The sequence below is a fragment of the Pomacea canaliculata genome, linkage group LG10 (genome assembly GCF_003073045.1).
Source record: "Pomacea canaliculata isolate SZHN2017 linkage group LG10, ASM307304v1, whole genome shotgun sequence".
NCBI classification, from domain to species: domain Eukaryota; kingdom Metazoa; phylum Mollusca; class Gastropoda; order Architaenioglossa; family Ampullariidae; genus Pomacea; species Pomacea canaliculata.
This window is the reverse complement of record NC_037599.1, coordinates 899,018-917,273: the sequence shown is the minus strand read 5'-3', so window position 1 is coordinate 917,273 and position 18,256 is coordinate 899,018. Positions and strand designations below refer to the sequence as shown.

The window sequence follows — 18,256 nt, the reverse complement described above, 5'->3', positions numbered from 1 at the left end:
ATTAACTTCCCTCTCCCATGTAAACTGGTTACGACATGACGTTATGACTTTATGTGAAGTAATAACTGTTCAGTAGAATAAAACTCTGTAACTCTAAACATCTAAAACTGATATATCTTCATCATAATGAAATATGACATTGACATTGGTTTAAGGACGGTCTGCCTCTAATAATGAAATATAGTATCTAACTGTTACATAATATAGCCATCTGTTTAGTCTCTCACATGATACAGCCCTCTATATAGTCGGATGTTTGTTACATGATACGGATGTACGCATATACGGATACTCTAGTCGGATGTTTAACAAGTGTCTGCCTCTAACTGTGATTTCTGATGCCTCTACCTATAACTGTGTAGGCACTGGCACTGAGGTACTTGAGGCACTTCTCCAGGCACCACAGACAGCAGAGACAGCACCGGTTGCAGAACTGTGCACAGAAGTTTTCGGAACGCTTCAACCTGCACGGAGCAGACATGAAGGATGAAGATTGAACGTCCAGGTCAAAGGTAAACTTTCATACAACCAATGCCAGATTTCCCCGAAAACAAACAAAGGGAATTAACACACTTTTTTCATGAAGTGATGATTAAGATACATGTATATGAAAACCATGAATAAAAGCTTTTCCAGGTAACAGCTTGGAAGAAATACGTTTGAGAGAAAGAAACTATTCACAAGCATGTAAAGCAATCTCTAAGCACAGAGGAGAGGTAAGTAAGTACTGCACTTACTTTTTGCTGAGGTACATGAAGAACATGCGAGGCAGCTTGACTAATGTGAGGATGAATGCACCCATGGCGACGGAGCCTTGATGATACGCGATCAGCCATCCCATGGAAGTCAGGATTGGCATCCGTGGTCTGTTTCCTGCCCTGTGATGTAACATAATCATAAAGTGGTTGAAAACACAGCAACATTTTATTATCTACATGACTTGTCTTTCCACATCAAGAAATGATTGTACCATCTGATGTAGCTGGGTGAACCAGTGTAAGCATTGTTTACAGCATAAATAATGAGGAATCCTGCAGAAACTACCTTCCTTTGACCTTGGTGGTAGCAACTACCAAGAAGATCATGTACTATGACATCAGTTGTAAAATATTAACGTTGTTTTTCAATTGGAGTTAGATGATACAAATATAAAGGACTGTTACGCCTTGCCAATGTATCACAGAATTTTGTAACCATTGCAACTGAACTCAACCATCATCAACATGCTCCTCAGCTGGGGTAAAAAGTCTGATACTTATGGTTGTTGTGGTAACGTAGCATAGGATGCATGTGAATATAGTGAATACTTTCATTATTATTGAAACCTGCTTCATGGATAGTCCAGGCTGCTCCTAATTTGCTTGTGCTTTTTATTTGCATGATACCTCCCCTACTACAAAACTTCACTGAATTTCATGGTAACAAGAAATGATGGAAAATACAAACCTGGAGAAGTACCACTGGCCAACTGCTCCTGACACCACAAACTGCTGGCAGGCAACAATGAACTGGCTGACCCAGACCAGCCCGATGATGTGGTACCACCAGAAATAGGACACCAACTCGTGCTCTGTGTAGCGCACAAATCCCAAGTGATCCACATTTGGTTTCTCTGTGCATGCACACAGCGACATGTATTATTGGATAGAAGTAGTCCTACAAACTACTGGGGCATGAGGATTGTTAGAAGGCACTTAACATACAGAAAAGCACAAACATCTCTATTGTGAAAGTGAAATAAAACGAAACAAGACCACCAAGCATCAAGTTCAGACAAGACTTAAGACACAAAAATATTGTGAGATTGTCACTACAAAACATGTGAACACAAAAATAGTGCGACTCAGATGGTGCCGTCTGAATGCAGCACTAGTGAAGTTTGGTATGCAGCTGGTGGTTGTGCACTAGTGAGGTTATACAGGTGGTGGGTACACTAGTGAGGTTTGGTATACAGGTGTTGGTGGTACACTAGTGAGGTTTGTTGTACAGATGGTGGTGGTACACTAGTGAGGTTTGTTGTACAGATGGTGGTGGTACACTAGTGAGGTTTGTTATACAGGTGGTACACTAGTGAGTTTGGTACAGTGGTGGTACACTAGTGAGGTTTGTTATACAGGTGGTGGTGGTACACTAGTGAGGTTTGTTAAACAGGTGGTGGTGGTACACTAGTGAGGTTTGTTATACAGGTGGTGGTGGTACACAAGTGAGATTTGTTATACAGGTGTTGGTAGCACACAAGTGAGGTTTGTTATACAGATGGTGGTAGTAAACTAGTGAGGTTTGGTATGCTGGTGGTTGTGGAGTACGCATCATTGTGCGTATATGTGGCCTCACTAAAACAGGATGAAGATTCTACAAATTTTGGTTATTTATGTGACAAGCACTATGAATAAGTGGCGCAGTGTTTACAAAGACACATGAAGGCCAATGATTGCACAGAAATGCTTTGTCCATAATGGCTGGCAATGCAGGCTGCATGAAAAGCTGATGACAAGTTAATACTGAATCCAAGTGACACAAGTACAGTCCTTACATGAGACACAGTAGTATGTCATCAGTCAATATATTTGACTCTCATGACATGGTGCAAATTCTCTAGACTGTGTAATGCATGACACAGCCTGTACAGCATAGTGTACATGATATGACATTCTGTACAGAGTAATGTACATGGAATATGACAGTCTGTACAGCATGATATACATGATATATGACTGTACACTATGATGTACACGATGTATGACTGTACACTATGATGTACACGATATATGACTGTACACTATGATGTACATGATATATGACTGTACAACACGATGTACATGATATATGACTGTACAGCATGATGTACATGATATGACTGTACACTATGATGTACACGATATGACTGTACAGCATGATGTACATGATATATGACTGTACAGCATGATGTACATGGTAGAATGTTTGCACAGTAAGGGACGAAGTACTGAACAGACTCAGATGTGTGAGAAGTGAAGCGTAGACATGGTGCACAAGTGCTTGTGGTTAACTGCTACTAAGTACACACGACCAAGTTTGACATAACAAAACATGAATAGTGATCATTCAGTATCCACACTTCACTTGAGAATCACTGATAGCTGCAAGACCTGTAAACAGCAGTGCAACATAACTTTATGTACCAAACTTGAGTTAAACCCAAAGTTTGAATCTCAAGTCAATGGGTGGCTGGCATGCAGTGCAATACGATGCAAGCTAATAATAGGAGCTAATGAAATAATACAAAGCTCTACTTGTAGAGATCCTGACACCTACCATACCTAGAAGGTATTAGCATTAAACTCTCCACATATAGAGCACCCTGGTCATACCTAGAAAGTATTAGTATTTAACTTTATGTATAATCAATGATCTGATTGTTCTTACATCAACCTAAACCTAACTCTTTTCTTACTACTGGTCTATATACACACACATCTATATTATAGTTGTTGATTGAGACATGGATAAATGGAAGAACACCCACTGTATAATGTACAGGTTAAAAATGTGAAACTTTGAGCAAAGCTGACCGTACTCTTCAAATTAATATTTTGTCAAGGAAGACAGCAATTCCAGCCCTCTATAATCTAAAGGTGAAGACAAGTCAAATAACCGTCCCAGCATATACTTTCTATGTGACCCACAGGCTTCTGGCATTGCATGCTGCTAAAGAAGCTGAGCTTAAGTCATCATCCACCAGTCACTTCATCATTCATTTGTCATTTAAGCCCAACTTATATTTGAGTTGTCTTGACCTTGAAGGGAATGATGGACCCCAGGCTGATAAAACCAAGGCAGACACGAGAATAAGGGCAACAACAAAAGTTCATGGACATCAAGTCAAAGAAAAAAGCAACAACAAAATTAAACATGGCTGCAAATAAACATGACAATACCAAAAAGAGGTTTGAGAAAGTTGTTGGATCTGTTTTGAATATACAGTTTCCTTTCAATGAAAGTGCCTCTGGAAAATCTGTCTTTAGGGGGAACTGACTGAGAAATTTGTCGCTGTGTACAATACAAAGTTTCATACCCATCCACTTAATACATATTTCAGCCAATTCTTTTCTTTGCAAGCAAACAAATCATACTGGCACACCAGCTCTTTATAAAATATTCACATGGATGCAGGTAAGCAACATAAAGAGCCAGCTATTTTCACGAACAGTTTAAATCTGGAGACTGAGGAATTTGAAGCTGTTGAGAGGAATTTACTGATGCTTTAGCTAGAATTTTTTTCCATTTCTTGTTATGATGTGAGTTTGTTTTAATAAATGCTCACGGCCAATACTAGTCAATGCAAAACAGCTGTCAGTGATGGTCATTTATTGAGATTACATTCTAAACTTGGCATAACCAAGCAAGATAAGGTGCTATGTGAATGCTTGTAGGTCAGACATGTCTTTTCACAAATATAATTAAACGCTTAATCAAAATTTTTCTGGACATAATGGTATTAACAGCACAAACAAAAATCACCTGCATTTGATTTCTTTTAGTTCCTTATGGAAGCTAACAAAAATTTTGTTCATTTAAATTTCTCAGCAACCTACGTGCATCCATATATACCCTCCTTCTTTGCCATCATCACTGCAAAGATGTTACTAAGTTACCTGCGGTGGACAGGTAGGCCAGGATGATAACCCAGTAGACAAAGAATAGAATAAGAAGAATGAACGTCCAGACTGCTTGCATCATCAGCATTGGCATCGCTGAAACGCAGCGGCTCGCCTCATGGAACAATGCTAGCATGACTCCAATCCTTCTCCACATTGCTGCCACCACTAACAGCAACATCAGCTGCAACAACCACAACAACAAACACCTGCAGCTTCAAGGGGAAGAGCTAAAAAAGAATAGTACAAAATAAGACTGCATGGTTGGTTGAAGACTACATAGCTGGTTGATTGTGAAATAGATAATAATGAAGATAAAGTTACTTGTTCAAAGTAAACAGTGGATTTACTTTTTTTTGTGTCAAAGAGTCAGGCTCTGAAGTTTAAGCTTTTATCAAAGTCATGGATGCAAGATGCATGTGATACAGAAATTGGTCCAAACATCACACACTCACAGTAAGGCATGATGCTAGGCCAGAGAAAATGAGGAAAGTTTGCTCGCTGTCGATGTCAACTTCAAGTAGAGGGACAGACGTTTCCTCCTGCTGATCCAGTGAAGTCTTGAAGCCGATGTAGGTCCACCACAGGAAGGCAGTCCCTGCTACATGAGACAAGCAGACATGCGCCAGGCTACATGACAAAGTGTAAAGGCAGGATTTGAAATCTGTGCTACAATAAAGTCTTTCTATTACAACACTGCTCTTTCTCTGGCCTTAAGGCATGGTAGAGGAAAATACACTTTATATAAATACATTTTCTTCTTGTCAATTCATTTTTGGAAGACAAAAGCAATAAAAGAGTGAGAGTGAGTGAAAGAGGAAATGAACAAATGAAAACTTCTGTTTTAGGCTATTTGACCTTTCAACAATGCAGAAAATAAGCACAACACAAATTTTGACAAATGAAGTGACTATAGTAATAATAAAAAGTGAGCTTATATAGTGTAGTTCCCTAGCATTGGAGGTAGGTTCATCATTCATTTCATCTGTTAGACCTTGAGAGAGAAAGAACCCAGACTATGGATCACTTACTGCCTGTGAATGAACTTTCATCAGACAAATGTGGAATTACTGTCTGCAGGTTATTTTCAGGTAAATGTAAACTGAGCCCACAACAGACAACAGTTGATCCTCACAATCAGAAATACATAACAAGAAAAATGAGCGTAGGATCCTTGTTTCTTACACATCACAATGTTGATAATAATCTGTGTATCAGATAATCTATTCAACACCTCCTACCAAGTTGTGTCTTTTTCCTACTGCACAAGTATCAAACAAAGTATTAATGTGAAAGTCAACAATCATTTATTTCCCTCTGCAGTCTAATACCCTCATCTTTTAGTCTCTCAAAACCTCTCTCTGGTAACAAATGACACTGAGCATTTAGGTCTAACTGCTCCAGTGATCATGCTAAAGTTAAATCTGAAACTTATCTCAGTAAGTTGATTTTCTGCAGTTACAAGTAACAAATGCCTGCTGCCAAGATTTATGTCCCTTCAACAATACATCAGGGAGCTGAGAGCTTTTTCTGAGGGGAAAAAGCTAAAGCTGACTATTGATCACAAACCATCCTTCTTTCCCTAGTGAAGGCGATAACAAGCAGACGTGCGGTGATCAATTAATCTCCTGACCCTTAGGATCTGCCTAACAAGATAAAGAGGACAAAAACAGCAGAAAATCTATAAGAAAATTTCTAATCTAAACTTTGACTATCATTAGCGTTAGTCTGAAATCCAATGAGGACTAAAACCTTCTAGTTCTATCAATAGGCCACAAGAAAACATCAGGTGTACCATGACTTTTTTTTCAAATCAATAAATTCTGTCATCGCAATGCCAGATAAGTCCTTCTAGTTCCATAAAAAACCAAATTAGTTGCATTTCTTGACAGCACTAACTGGTTAATGTGGACAATCAACAAGTCCATAATTTTTTTTCCCCACACCCAACATAATCAAATTTCAATAGCAAGTCCCTGTGAGCAGCTGTTAATACCTTACAGGGGACAGAGAAATACCTCACACAAGACACTCAAGTCATCAAGCTGTTAATACTTCACAGAGAAATTGCATGCTGGGTCCCGCGCTTTTGATTAATATGGTAACTAGGCTTCAAATTAATCCCTAAGTCTCGGGCCCCGTGGGGGCTAAGAACAGAACTTGAGACAATCAAGTCATCAGGATATTAATGCTTTACAGGGGGCAAAGAAATACCTTACTTAAGACACTCAAGTCATCAAGCTGTTTGATCTTATAGGAGACAGAGAAATACCTTGCATGAGACATTCATCGGGCTCTCTGACAGAAAGCAAGAAACAAAGAACAAGATGACCACCTCACACAAATGAATAAACATTCATCTCAGCAACAAATATGGAGGTGCATGCATCTAAGCACACTCACACCCATGCCCCCATGTATGTCCCATGCACACACACACAGAACACTTTGCATTGCTACGCTTAACTTGACAACGTGCTCTTACCGAAGCTGGAGAGGAGAACTGAGACGACAATTATCCACACGACAACAGATGCCATGACCTGTATTAGGATAATCATCAGTACAGCAAACCCTGCCACAGAAAAGTCACAGTAAGAAAGGATTTCAATTTTTAAAAACCCCAAAACATTACAAAAGACAACATTTACAATAGGTAAAAAAGTCAAAGCATGAAACACGATGGGGCTCTGCATAAAAGTTTTTGTTGCACGGAGGGGCGTGGCTGTGGCCACCAACAACATAATTGACTGATCATGTACAGAATGTGCAGCCAGCGTGGAAGCCAAATCCGATAAGTGACTTCACTGTGTCTACAAATGGCGGCATTTGAGATGGAAAATTACTGCCAGCCTACCACTACTGTCTACAATTACTGTCTAAGCTATTCACTGCAAGTAAACAACTGAACGTGTCAGGACAAGGAAGAAATTATCGATGTCTCCTCAGATCAGGCAAGGACAAACAGTCATCGTATTTGTTGTCATTAGAATGAGCCAGGAACATGTAATCAAAATCACTGGGTCAGACAGCACGGTCTCTTGTATGGCGGTCAAATGCTGCAGGACACAAAGACTGATAGAATCATTTCTAGTCTGATTCCACAAAATATGGCCAAAGTCTCTACTTTGTTAAAGATATTATATGCTGTGTGCATATACATGTGTGTGTGTGCATGTGTGTGAGAGAGAGAAAACACCAAATTGCACACGCACATATGTGTGTGTAAGAGTTGTATGGCAAAGATCTCTACTTTGTCAAAGATGCATACACAGGTTTACGTGTGTGAGAGAGAGCACTAAAAGAGAGAGCGAGAGAAATGGGAGTTTGTTTTATGTGGCCAGCAGCTAAGGCTCTATCATGGCAAAGCAGCCAGCCCTGTAAACATGCAGAAAAAAAAATGCCAGAAGCAAGATCTGAACCCCAGACAGCCAGTCCTCACTGTATTTGTGACATCATTAGACGGCTCTAAGAGAGAGGAAGACAAAGTGGAGTAAGTGGAGGGAAAAAGAATTTGTTTTGGCCTCAGTGAGTAAACTGTAGCTGTAGATGACAGTGAGTAAAATGTAGCTTGCTGCCGCAGTTGTAGAGGACATAAAGTAAAGGGAACTAATCACTTACCCACAGCTACAAAGCACAGGGCGATCATCTCCTGCCAGCTGGCATAAAGGTCTCTGAGAACCTTCTGGAAAATGTCTGCCTTGTTCAAAAATGCAATGATGTTGTTGGAGACCCAAGGCTCAAAGTTCAGGTATTTGATGGGGATGCATCGGTTCAACAGTGGCTTGCTGCAAATCCGTGAGCATATCATTAGACCTGAAACACTGCTTTGCTTTTTTGTTGGACGCAGGAAGAAAAAGGGAATGGAGAAAAGGAAATGGGCAAATGACGGGGAAATGATGGGCAAAGATAAGGCAAGATACCAAAAAAAGATCTGACTAAAAAAGGAAGCAGTTTTATTTTCAAGCTTAAGAAATACTCATTTATCTTGTAAACTCATTACAACTCTTTGAAGAGCACTGCATGACACTGGAGTCTGCAAGAACCCTGGTGGAGAAATTTCTGAAATTAATTGAAAAGCCTTTTTCACGTTTGAGTAGGTTTTCAATGCTGGTATAGATCATTTGTCATTTAAGTCAAAATATGTTGTTTATTTGGGTATTTAATTCTGGTGACTTATTTTTCTCTGATATTTTGTGATTTAAAAGAAAAACGATTTTGTTTGATGCTCACTTTTAACATCTGATTTATTTTCTCAATCCTCTGATGTTATTATGAAGAAAGTCCTGCTTATTAACAGCCAACACCATAATCTGAAAAAGTTTGTTCTATTTCCTGGTTGCAGCTTGGCCAAACTTCTCCCCAAAAAAAGATTTATGATAATTTTCTGTGCTCTTCGTGAATCTTTCACGAGGCATGCACGTTATCCATTTCCCCTTTCCCATACATTCTTTTGTAGATCAAAGCTTGGCCACTGGTTTTCCTTTGTTGAGACAAACTCACCTGGCGTATACAGGTAGTACCGGGCATGGTCCCTTCAAGGTGTTGTTGTGATTGTAGTACTCTATGGTGTTCAGGTCGTAGCGACACAGCAAGGAGCCTGTCTGTTCCGAGAAGCGAAAGATGTCCTCTCGTGTTCTCAGCTCCTTCTCTGGACACTTGTTGACACAGATGGTCATGGAGCGATCAGGGTCCTTCACGTCCATAAAGAACACGTAGCTGCCACAGTACCACAGGTAGAGAGGTTACAACTATTTTACAGGGATATAACTATAAAACTATTTTACAGAGGGATGACTGTTACATCACTGGGAGATAACAAAACAACTGTGTTACTGAGAAGTAACAATAACCTTATACGAAGATATAGCAAGGATTATAATGATATAACAACACATCATAGTGTAAGGGGGCAGGAGAAATGGTATGTTACTGTCAGCAACTACGGCTACACTACATCACTGTCTACTAGCAACCATAATAAGAACATAAACATAATCTATCAGGACAAGGCAGCCAGCCCTGTAAACAGATGCCACATGTAGGAAAAGAGCAGGGTGCCTGGGATGGGATCTGAGCCAGGAAAGCCAACCATCACTGTATTGGTGACGCTAACCCTTGTGTCACTGGGCTGCCTGAGGAAAGAGGGACGATGAAAGTGCAAGACAAGCGACTTACGGACGGCCCTTGAGGTTCTGGCCGGAGTAGCGGACATTGGCAACGCTACGGCCGGTGTTGTCCTCGTCACAGGTGTTACCGAAGCTGTCGGTGCCATACACCAGGCGGAATGCATCACCCTTCGTCACCGAGAACACTGCCACAAACACCTGATGACAAACAAGGAAACAGCATCACTGAAATGACTGACACAAACCTGGCAAAATAGTCACCAAAAAAAGCATCACACAAACATGTGAACAGATCGACTCATGGCATGACAACAGGCAAACACACGGCATTACAACAGACAGATGGACGCACAGCATTGCAACAGACACAGACAGATGGACACAACATTTTATCAGATGGACACAGCATTACAACAGACAGATGGACAGCCAGCATTACAACAGACAGATGGACAGCCAGCATTACAACAGACAGATGGACAGACAGACAGATGACACACGTTTATAATGATAGCAGCTAGTTCTTATTATACACTCACATACACACACCCCCATTTTCATCGTCTGACGTGCGCGATGATTCCTGTGACCCCAGGTGGCAACGGATGTAAATGATGTTTGTAGGTGTTCACCTCGAGAGCGGAAGGGGATCATTAAGCCAGCTTTAGGAAAATAGTCTATCATACCGAGCTCTATCCACGCAGTCATAAAAAAACGCACTCTACTAGGTCTTCAGGGCCTTTTCTATCGTGGTATATTTAATGCCGATTTTACATGACAGTCAAAAATGTGCCGAAACAGTTACAGTAGGTGTCTGAGACTGGTGACAATGAATGCTAACAGGAAATACATCAAAGAAGTCAGTAAATAATCCAGCTCAACTGATAAAAACGAGAAAAATTTGTGATCTCATTATTTGTTACCAAAAGGGAGCTATAAAAATATGGCTGCTCTTCATGAATTATTGACTACAAATAATTTTTGCAGTTCTCTTGAGCTGTGGCTCTGATGTGGGAAAGTAGTTCCCAGCGGCGCTGACAGCCTCGTGTTGCTAACATGCAGCGGTCGTCAAGGCTGGCTTTGTGTTCAACATGGTTGCTTCTTATTTTCGGTTTATGTTGTCATTTTTGGAGTTGATGGGAGCGAGTTGTGGTCATTGGTGATGACTCTAGCCTTAACGCCCATAATTCTGTCTTGTCTGTCCAGTGCTGAGTGTCAATGTAGCTGCCATTAACTACAATGCTCGCTAGTATATTTATAGCGAATGAACAGAATGCAAATTCTACACCCAGAAACGCATCTTCTGATGTCTCCGAAACCACATGTTGCTGTGACCTGTGACATCACTAACACCAGAGGTGAAGTCTGTCTGACCTGTGACATCACTAATGCAAGAGTAGTCTGTGACAAGTGACATCACCAAGAAAGAGGTACGGACTGAGCGGACTCAAACAGAACTTTCTCCAAAGCCATGATGTAACTGAAGCTGACAGTCTGGGTTTATCTCGAAACTAGTTTCTAAGGAAATGTCACCCAAACAGCCAGAGATCCACAGAAAAACAAGGATGTGAATTGTCTTATTCTCTCTAGTGCTCCTTCTTTGCAACATCAGCCAACACCAGCCAACACCAGGCAACACCAGCTCCTGTCTGCCAGTATTAATCACCAGCCCTGTTCTCACATTCATGCCATGAGCAAGTCCCATACCGCCTGGTGACCTCTAAATCTCTCATCTCTCGTTGCCACTGGCATCACAACCATTATCTAACTCAGGGAAACGACCCAAACAAGTGAGCCCCGCTTAATAGTGTATACATCTGTGGCTAACATTCCGAGTGGAAGCACCTCACCCAGCGCAAGGACCCACACAGGTGAAGCTGCCTTCCTGCTGTTTATGTCCTGACTGGCAGTCTCAGGTACGAGATGGCTGCACAGTCTTCAGTCCCCCCTCGCACTCAGTGCCCCCATGATAAATATCGTTTTTATCTTCCATTTCTGTAGATGGCCGACCGTCAGATGCATCAGCCAATCTCGCCCGCAGCTTCACCCACGTGATGGTGACATTGTTACCTTTAATGACTGTGCCAAGTGAAGACAGGTTCTCATTGTTTGCACTGATCACAAAGCAAGCAGCTTCGCTGACAGGACTTTAGTGTTTCTGCCACACAGTGATACACAGTGATACACAGTCATACACAGTGATACACAGCACACATGCAGCCACCCCACACCCACTGCAAAAACAACGGCCTTTACATTTCCTAGCTTGGATCTCACCCATAAACGTGCACGCCTGGACCCTGCTAGGGGTCTGAAGTAATGTATGTGTATTTTTATGTATGGCGAGGAGTCAGACCCTGTGTAACCTCAGCCGTTAGTAGGCAGCCAGCCAGGGCGCCATGCTACCCGGCCAGTGCGCCCCCAAATCACTTTTATTCACCCAGAAAGAGTTATCTTTCACGGCTGGATGGCAGGCAGGCTGTACGTGCACCACATCTACCGGCACCCGGGATACAGGGCCGCGGTTATTTCTCCTGCTGCTGATGGTCCTGATAAGTCAAGTCTCGCGCGATGTGCGCTTGTGATTAACGACCTCCACATGCGCACGCACACACACACACACACAAACGCACGCACACTCACACATCAAGCTCCTACTAGTCACACGGGGTACCTAGGTACCCTGACGAGTGATTCACACCTGTATAAATAAACTAGTACTTGCAGACACCGAGAGAGAGAGAAAAAAAAAAACGGACAGAGAAGGGGGAAGAGAGAAGGTCGTTGCCTACTTTTTAAGGTCACTGATGATAAAGTGATAGAGACTCCATTTTTCTCCGGTGAGATGCAGGGTGGGGGAGGGGCTTTATGTGCGGGAGGTGTCAGGTAATACAGCCCCCACATTCTGGAGGGGGCAGCTTTTACAAACAGCGCCATCTCTTCTCCCTCTCGCTGCCCCAACGCCACCTCTACAGTGTCATGCAGTTAGTATTCATGACAACTGCGCTACCCGGGTATTGAACCGGTCTTTCTCAGTTGGAACACTCACCTATCCGCTTCCCCACAACACAGACAGGTAGACAGACTCCGAAAGACAAAGATAGTGGGGGACAGAGAGAAGGAAGAGAAGAGGGGAGATAATATTGGTGAAGCTTTTATTTTGGAAGTGGGCGGTGGGGGAATGTTTGGACACATACACAGACATCCGACAGACAGGGTGAGAAAGATGATCAGGATCTGCACTACACACTGCATACACCTCAGTGAATACACACAATGAGCACTGAATGTACACAGAATACACTGAATAAACACACTGCATATACACACTGAACATACATGCTTAATATGAACACCGTGAAACACAATGAACGTACACGTTAAATACACACACTGAAGATACACCACAAATATACACTGAATATGTATCATGAACATTCACACTGAACACACACAGTATGCACACCGTCCTACACACTAAATACGCACAGTATGCACACCGACCTACTCACTAAATACGCACAGTATGCACACCGACCTACACACTGAATACACACACAGTATGCACACCGACCTACACACTGAATACACACACAGTATGCACACCGTCCTACACACTGAATACACGCACAGTATGCACACCGACCTACTCACTAAATATACACAGTATGCACACCGACCTACACACTGAAGACGAAAAGAGCCCAACACACCCGCGTACAAGCGGGTAGAAGGTAGTACACACGATGCACGTGCTGTCGGTAGTTACAGCTCGTGCAAAGAAAACAAGAGAGAAAAAAGGAAGGAGGAGGAGCCGAGGAGGGGATGGGGCAGAAAATGAAGGCCAAGTCACGTGATGAGAATATAATGGCGGTCTTGCTGGCTGCGGTGTTAAAACGAATGTTGGACGCCGTGATAACAAAAAAATTAAATGATTTCTTTTTCCATTGTGCCGGTAATTCAATCTGCTGATAGGGAGCAAGCATTTATCAACGAAATGAAAGCTGCCGAACACATTTGTCCTGGGAACAGGGTGAGAACGCTGGCTTGAGACCGGAGTGGTTCCACCAGGGGAATGTGAGGGTGTGTGGTTACACGACCCCAACACCACGCACACCACACCGGTGGCTCCACTCACACACGACCCTCCGACATCCGGGACACGAGCTCCTGTCAGTCGGCACGTGGGAGACCAGTGGGGCGAGATGGCGAGATTGGTCGTCCGGCTGCCTCTACGGACAATCGGGATGATGATAAGGATATGATGGCACTGAATCCCATAAAAATGCCGACGACGATGATGACGACGATGACATTGCACACAATCATTCAGCGGTTACATCTTCAGCGACCATAAAGTACACAGTGCAGCTCACACCGTCTGTGATTATTTGTCACACGCTTTATAGTCCACTGATGGACAGACGGAAGAAAAACAGTTCCTAGCATAGTAATCCGCATCCCCCAACACACACACAGACACACGGGCACACACAGATACACACACAGAGATACACACAGACACACAGATACACACACACACAGGCAAATATAAAAACGTAGAAAGCAGTTGAAGTGTGTACACACCCAGACAAGCACGACAGAAGACAGAAACACTATGTAAACCCAAACAACAGGTGTGTGTGGCTCACTGTGACAAACCAAGTACCAGAAGGTAAGGCCGGACTCCTCGAGCGAAGACGAAGCTGTGACGTCACCCGTCACGTGGCTGTGCCGGTGTCAGGCCAGTCCACCCCAATCATACATACAGTATATATATCTCCTGTCGCCGGAGAGAAGCAATGACAAGCGAAGATCATCAATTGAATCTTTCCTCACAGCGGCTGATAAACCGAGCTGATGAAGGCAGCATGTTCTCACAGTGAGAGACAAAGCCCACAGTTTAACTGTGGCCACAGCCCACAGTCTGTTTCCTGTCTACTTTCTCTGTGTCCTTCACAGTGTGTGTGGTCACTCAGGCATGTCAGCTCACTCAGGGTCGTGTGAGGTCACTGGGAGCCGCTTATCGTGAACAAGATAACAGACACCGATGATAAAGTTGAGGAAAACATCTCAGCCACCGATAAGATGGGTTCTCTCCTTCCCCGACCCCCTGCCGCTCCCAGCTCACCCCTCCCCTTGGTACCCTCTGACCTGGGACTGGATCCCCTCCCTCTGCCCCACGGAATGCACGCACGCGTCTCACACAGCATCCAATCACTCCAGACAACTCCGCTCGTCGCCTGGCCAGCCACGCTTATCTCCCCTCGGAGTCCGGAGTGAGGCAAGTAGCGACTCCGTCTCCCCCTCCAGTCCCTGACTGCTGCACGTCGGATGGTTTGGTGCAAACGGCGGGCAGCACCCTCTACATTCACCTGCCGTCTGCTGCACACCCGAGCTTCTACCCGGGGCCGTGGGTAAGCGACTCAGTCGTGTCCCCGGAGCGAAATGAGAAAGAGTGAGAAACGTGTAATTACTTTAGTAAGAACGATGCGGTGTCCAGACCTCGTGGATACTACTTCATGTTTAACCCGGGGGCATCTTTAGCACCAACTTCTGATGTAGAGGTTTACAGGTAACACAACACCTGTGGGTCTACACGCCTCTGTATAACTTGTTCCTGAGTTCCGCATGTTCCCCTGGCTTCACGACTACGTCACTGCTCTCTGGCGCCAACAGGTGGCCGTTGGAAGCAAGAGTTGGGTCCAGCCTACTTGCAGTAGCAATGAGCGACCCTCATTACTCATCTCAGTTTACCTTGCAGCCACAACAGATTTTGGAAAGATGAGCAAAAAGCGAAAACAAAAACAAGTTAGCAGCATGAGTGTAGCAGGGAGGAAGAAGCAATCTGATGGTTGAAGGAGGCAGCAAGGAGAGGTCCGATACCCCCCAACCCTGGCACCAAGCAGACGACAGACAACAGCAGCCACGTCAGTCGCCCCCATATTAACACACAGACAAATGGACTAAACATCAGGCCACCACACTGAGGCTGGTTGGGTGGGACAGGACTTGTAGGGTGGCCGCCAACTACACGAGCAGTGCCGTGTGGCGTCACTACAACGTGGTCAGGCGTCACATGGTTGCACGTCACTTCTTACTCACCCGTGCACATCGATCTCTTGTCGCCCAGGACCGCGGAACAGACGACACAAACTTTTGATACTCAAAGAACAGACGACACAAACGTCAGGTACTCAAAGGAATTAGCCGTTCACCCCCACACACGCCACCTTGCCCGTAACACACGCCACCTTGCCCGTGACACACGCCACCTTGCCTGTGACGCACACCCCACCTTGCCCGTGACACACCCCACCTTGTCTGTGACACAGCCCCACCTTGTCCGTGACGCACACCCTACCTTGTCCGTGACACCCACTAAGCAAGCACACGGCGCAGGACCCTGTCGGCGGTCACGTGACATGTGCTATCCGCTTAGTGCTGCCACTGGACGTTGGCCCTCAGATACGCACTCAATGACCCCAATCAACGGCGTGTGGGCTCGGGACTGCTGGGGTCGCTGGGGTCACATAATAACCTGTAAGCACAGTAGACACGCACAGGCCGCCAGCAAACAAACCCTGAAAAGCCGCTTGGGTGACTTGCGAAAGTTCTGATCAATCAGAAACTGCGTAAGAAGACAGACGAGGCCAGTCGGACAGCACGTTACTGAGGTGACGTAAGCTTATGCATCCAACAGCATGTGACGTGCTCTGGTGGCTCATTAACTGAGGGCTACAATCAAGATGTCTCCTTTCCCCGCTGTGCCCTTTGGCCTGATTTGTGTGGCCTGAAGTGAAATTAGGGCTTGACATACACGTGACCCTACACCATGGCGACTTGAGCCAGACGCTCCCTCGGCCAAACAAAAACTTCCATCAGTGTTTTCTACAGCGCTAAAGGCTGCTCTACACGTGGAGCTAGGCTGTGGGGGGTTATGGGGAGGGTGATGCAGATGTACAGCAAGGAAAGGAATAAAGCCAGCAGGTCAACCCTTTCCCTCCCCGTTACCGTGGAGCCAGAGACTGCTCCCTTATCAAAGTGTGGGGCTGGCCGCAGTGTATTTGTTCAGCGCCGCCATTTTAACCACTTCTCAACACCGGGAGGAAGAACGCCAGCCTAGGATGCACCCACCACGTGACCTTTCTAAATGCAGCTGATCGCAACACCGCCTCTGATGCAAAAAAAAAAAGACTTTAATATCTGGCTGCCTCCATACCCGGCCACCCAGGCGATGGCAACAACAGGGGCGCCACTGGTGCTGCAGTGTACACCCAGGCTGATAGTTGATGGGATGGGATGGAGGGTTGGCCTCCACTGTGCCCAGTCTTGCCCCCCTCAGCTCACGTCCCTGATGACCACACCTGACAAGCCGCACACCTTGACAGTTGTAAATGGCGGCGCTAATGTTGCCCGCAATATCTTCCATTCACAACTTGAGTAACAAGAGTTTTTTTCTAACTACAGAGCTCTCGAGACAGAAAGCGAACAGAACTGTCATCACACGGGAGGCTAAGGACGCCGCCTGCTTCCTCCAGACATCAGGTGAGTCACAGAGTCGGGCCTCCTCCGCCTCTCACAGCCGCCATCCTGGCAGCGAACGAGGGTTGTCCTCCCCTGGCACCATCCTGGCGTGCTGCCTCGGGTGTGTGATGTGTGAGCTGGGTGTTAGCGTGAGTAGTGTGAGGTGTTTAGCGTGAGTAGTGTGAGGTGTTTAGCGTGAGTGACGAGTGTTGTTAGTGTGAGGTGTTAGCGTGAGTAGTGTGAGGTGTTTAGCGTGAGTAGTGTGTGGTGTTTAGCGTGATTAGTGTGTGGTGTTTAGCGTGAGTAGTGTGACGTGTTAGCGTGAGTAGTGTGTGGTGTTTAGCGTGAGTAGTGTGAGGTGTTTAGCGTGAGTGACGAGTGTTGTTAGTGTGAGGTGTTAGCGTGAGTAGTGTGAGGTGTTTAGCGTGAGTAGTGTGTGGTGTTTAGCGTGATTAGTGTGACGTGTTAGCGTGAGTAGTGTGACGTGTTAGCGTGAGTAGTGTGTGTTTTAGCGTGATTAGTGTGTGTGTTTAGCGTGAGTAGTGTGACGTGTTAGCGTGAGTAGTGTGTGGTGTTTAGCGTGAGTAGTGTGTGGTGTTTAGCGTGAGTAGTGTGACGTGTTAGCGTGAGTAGTGTGTGTGTTTAGCGTGATTAGTGTGACGTGTTAGCGTGAGTAGTGTGACGTGTTAGCGTGAGTAGTGTGGTGTTTAGCGTGATTAGTGTGTGGTGTTTAGCGTGAGTAGTGTGACGTGTTAGCGTGAGTAGTGTGTGGTGTTTAGCGTGAGTAGTGTGTGGTGTTTAGCGTGAGTAGTGTGACGTGTTAGCGTGAGTAGTGTGTGGTGTTTAGCGTGAGTAGTGTGAGGTGTTTAGCGTGAGTAGTGTGACGTGTTAGCGTGAGTAGTGTGTGGTGTTTGGTGTGACTAGTGTGAGGTGTTTAGTGTGAGTGACGAGTGTTGTTAGTGT

General features: G+C 44.7%; 1 protein-coding gene across 5 annotated transcripts in view; it reads right to left on the bottom strand.

Annotated features, from left to right (window-relative positions):
• The window catches only part of LOC112574331 (choline transporter-like protein 1), a 48,920-nt gene that overhangs the window by 12,383 nt on the left and 18,281 nt on the right, over positions 1–18,256 (bottom strand). For 4 of the 5 annotated variants that reach the window (XM_025255344.1, XM_025255346.1, XM_025255343.1 and 1 more), the window contains exons 4-12: positions 9,816–9,964; positions 9,141–9,356; positions 8,259–8,425; positions 7,123–7,212; positions 5,093–5,238; positions 4,635–4,821; positions 1,447–1,612; positions 738–878; positions 349–464 (exon numbers count right to left, since the gene is read on the bottom strand). In XM_025255344.1, coding sequence (XP_025111129.1) covers positions 349–464; positions 738–878; positions 1,447–1,612; positions 4,635–4,821; positions 5,093–5,238; positions 7,123–7,212; positions 8,259–8,425; positions 9,141–9,356; positions 9,816–9,964 — 1,378 coding nt within the window. The remainder of the gene's footprint in view (positions 1–348; positions 465–737; positions 879–1,446; positions 1,613–4,634; positions 4,822–5,092; positions 5,239–7,122; positions 7,213–8,258; positions 8,426–9,140; positions 9,357–9,815; positions 9,965–18,256) is intronic. The other variant, XM_025255347.1, reaches the window with a different exon arrangement.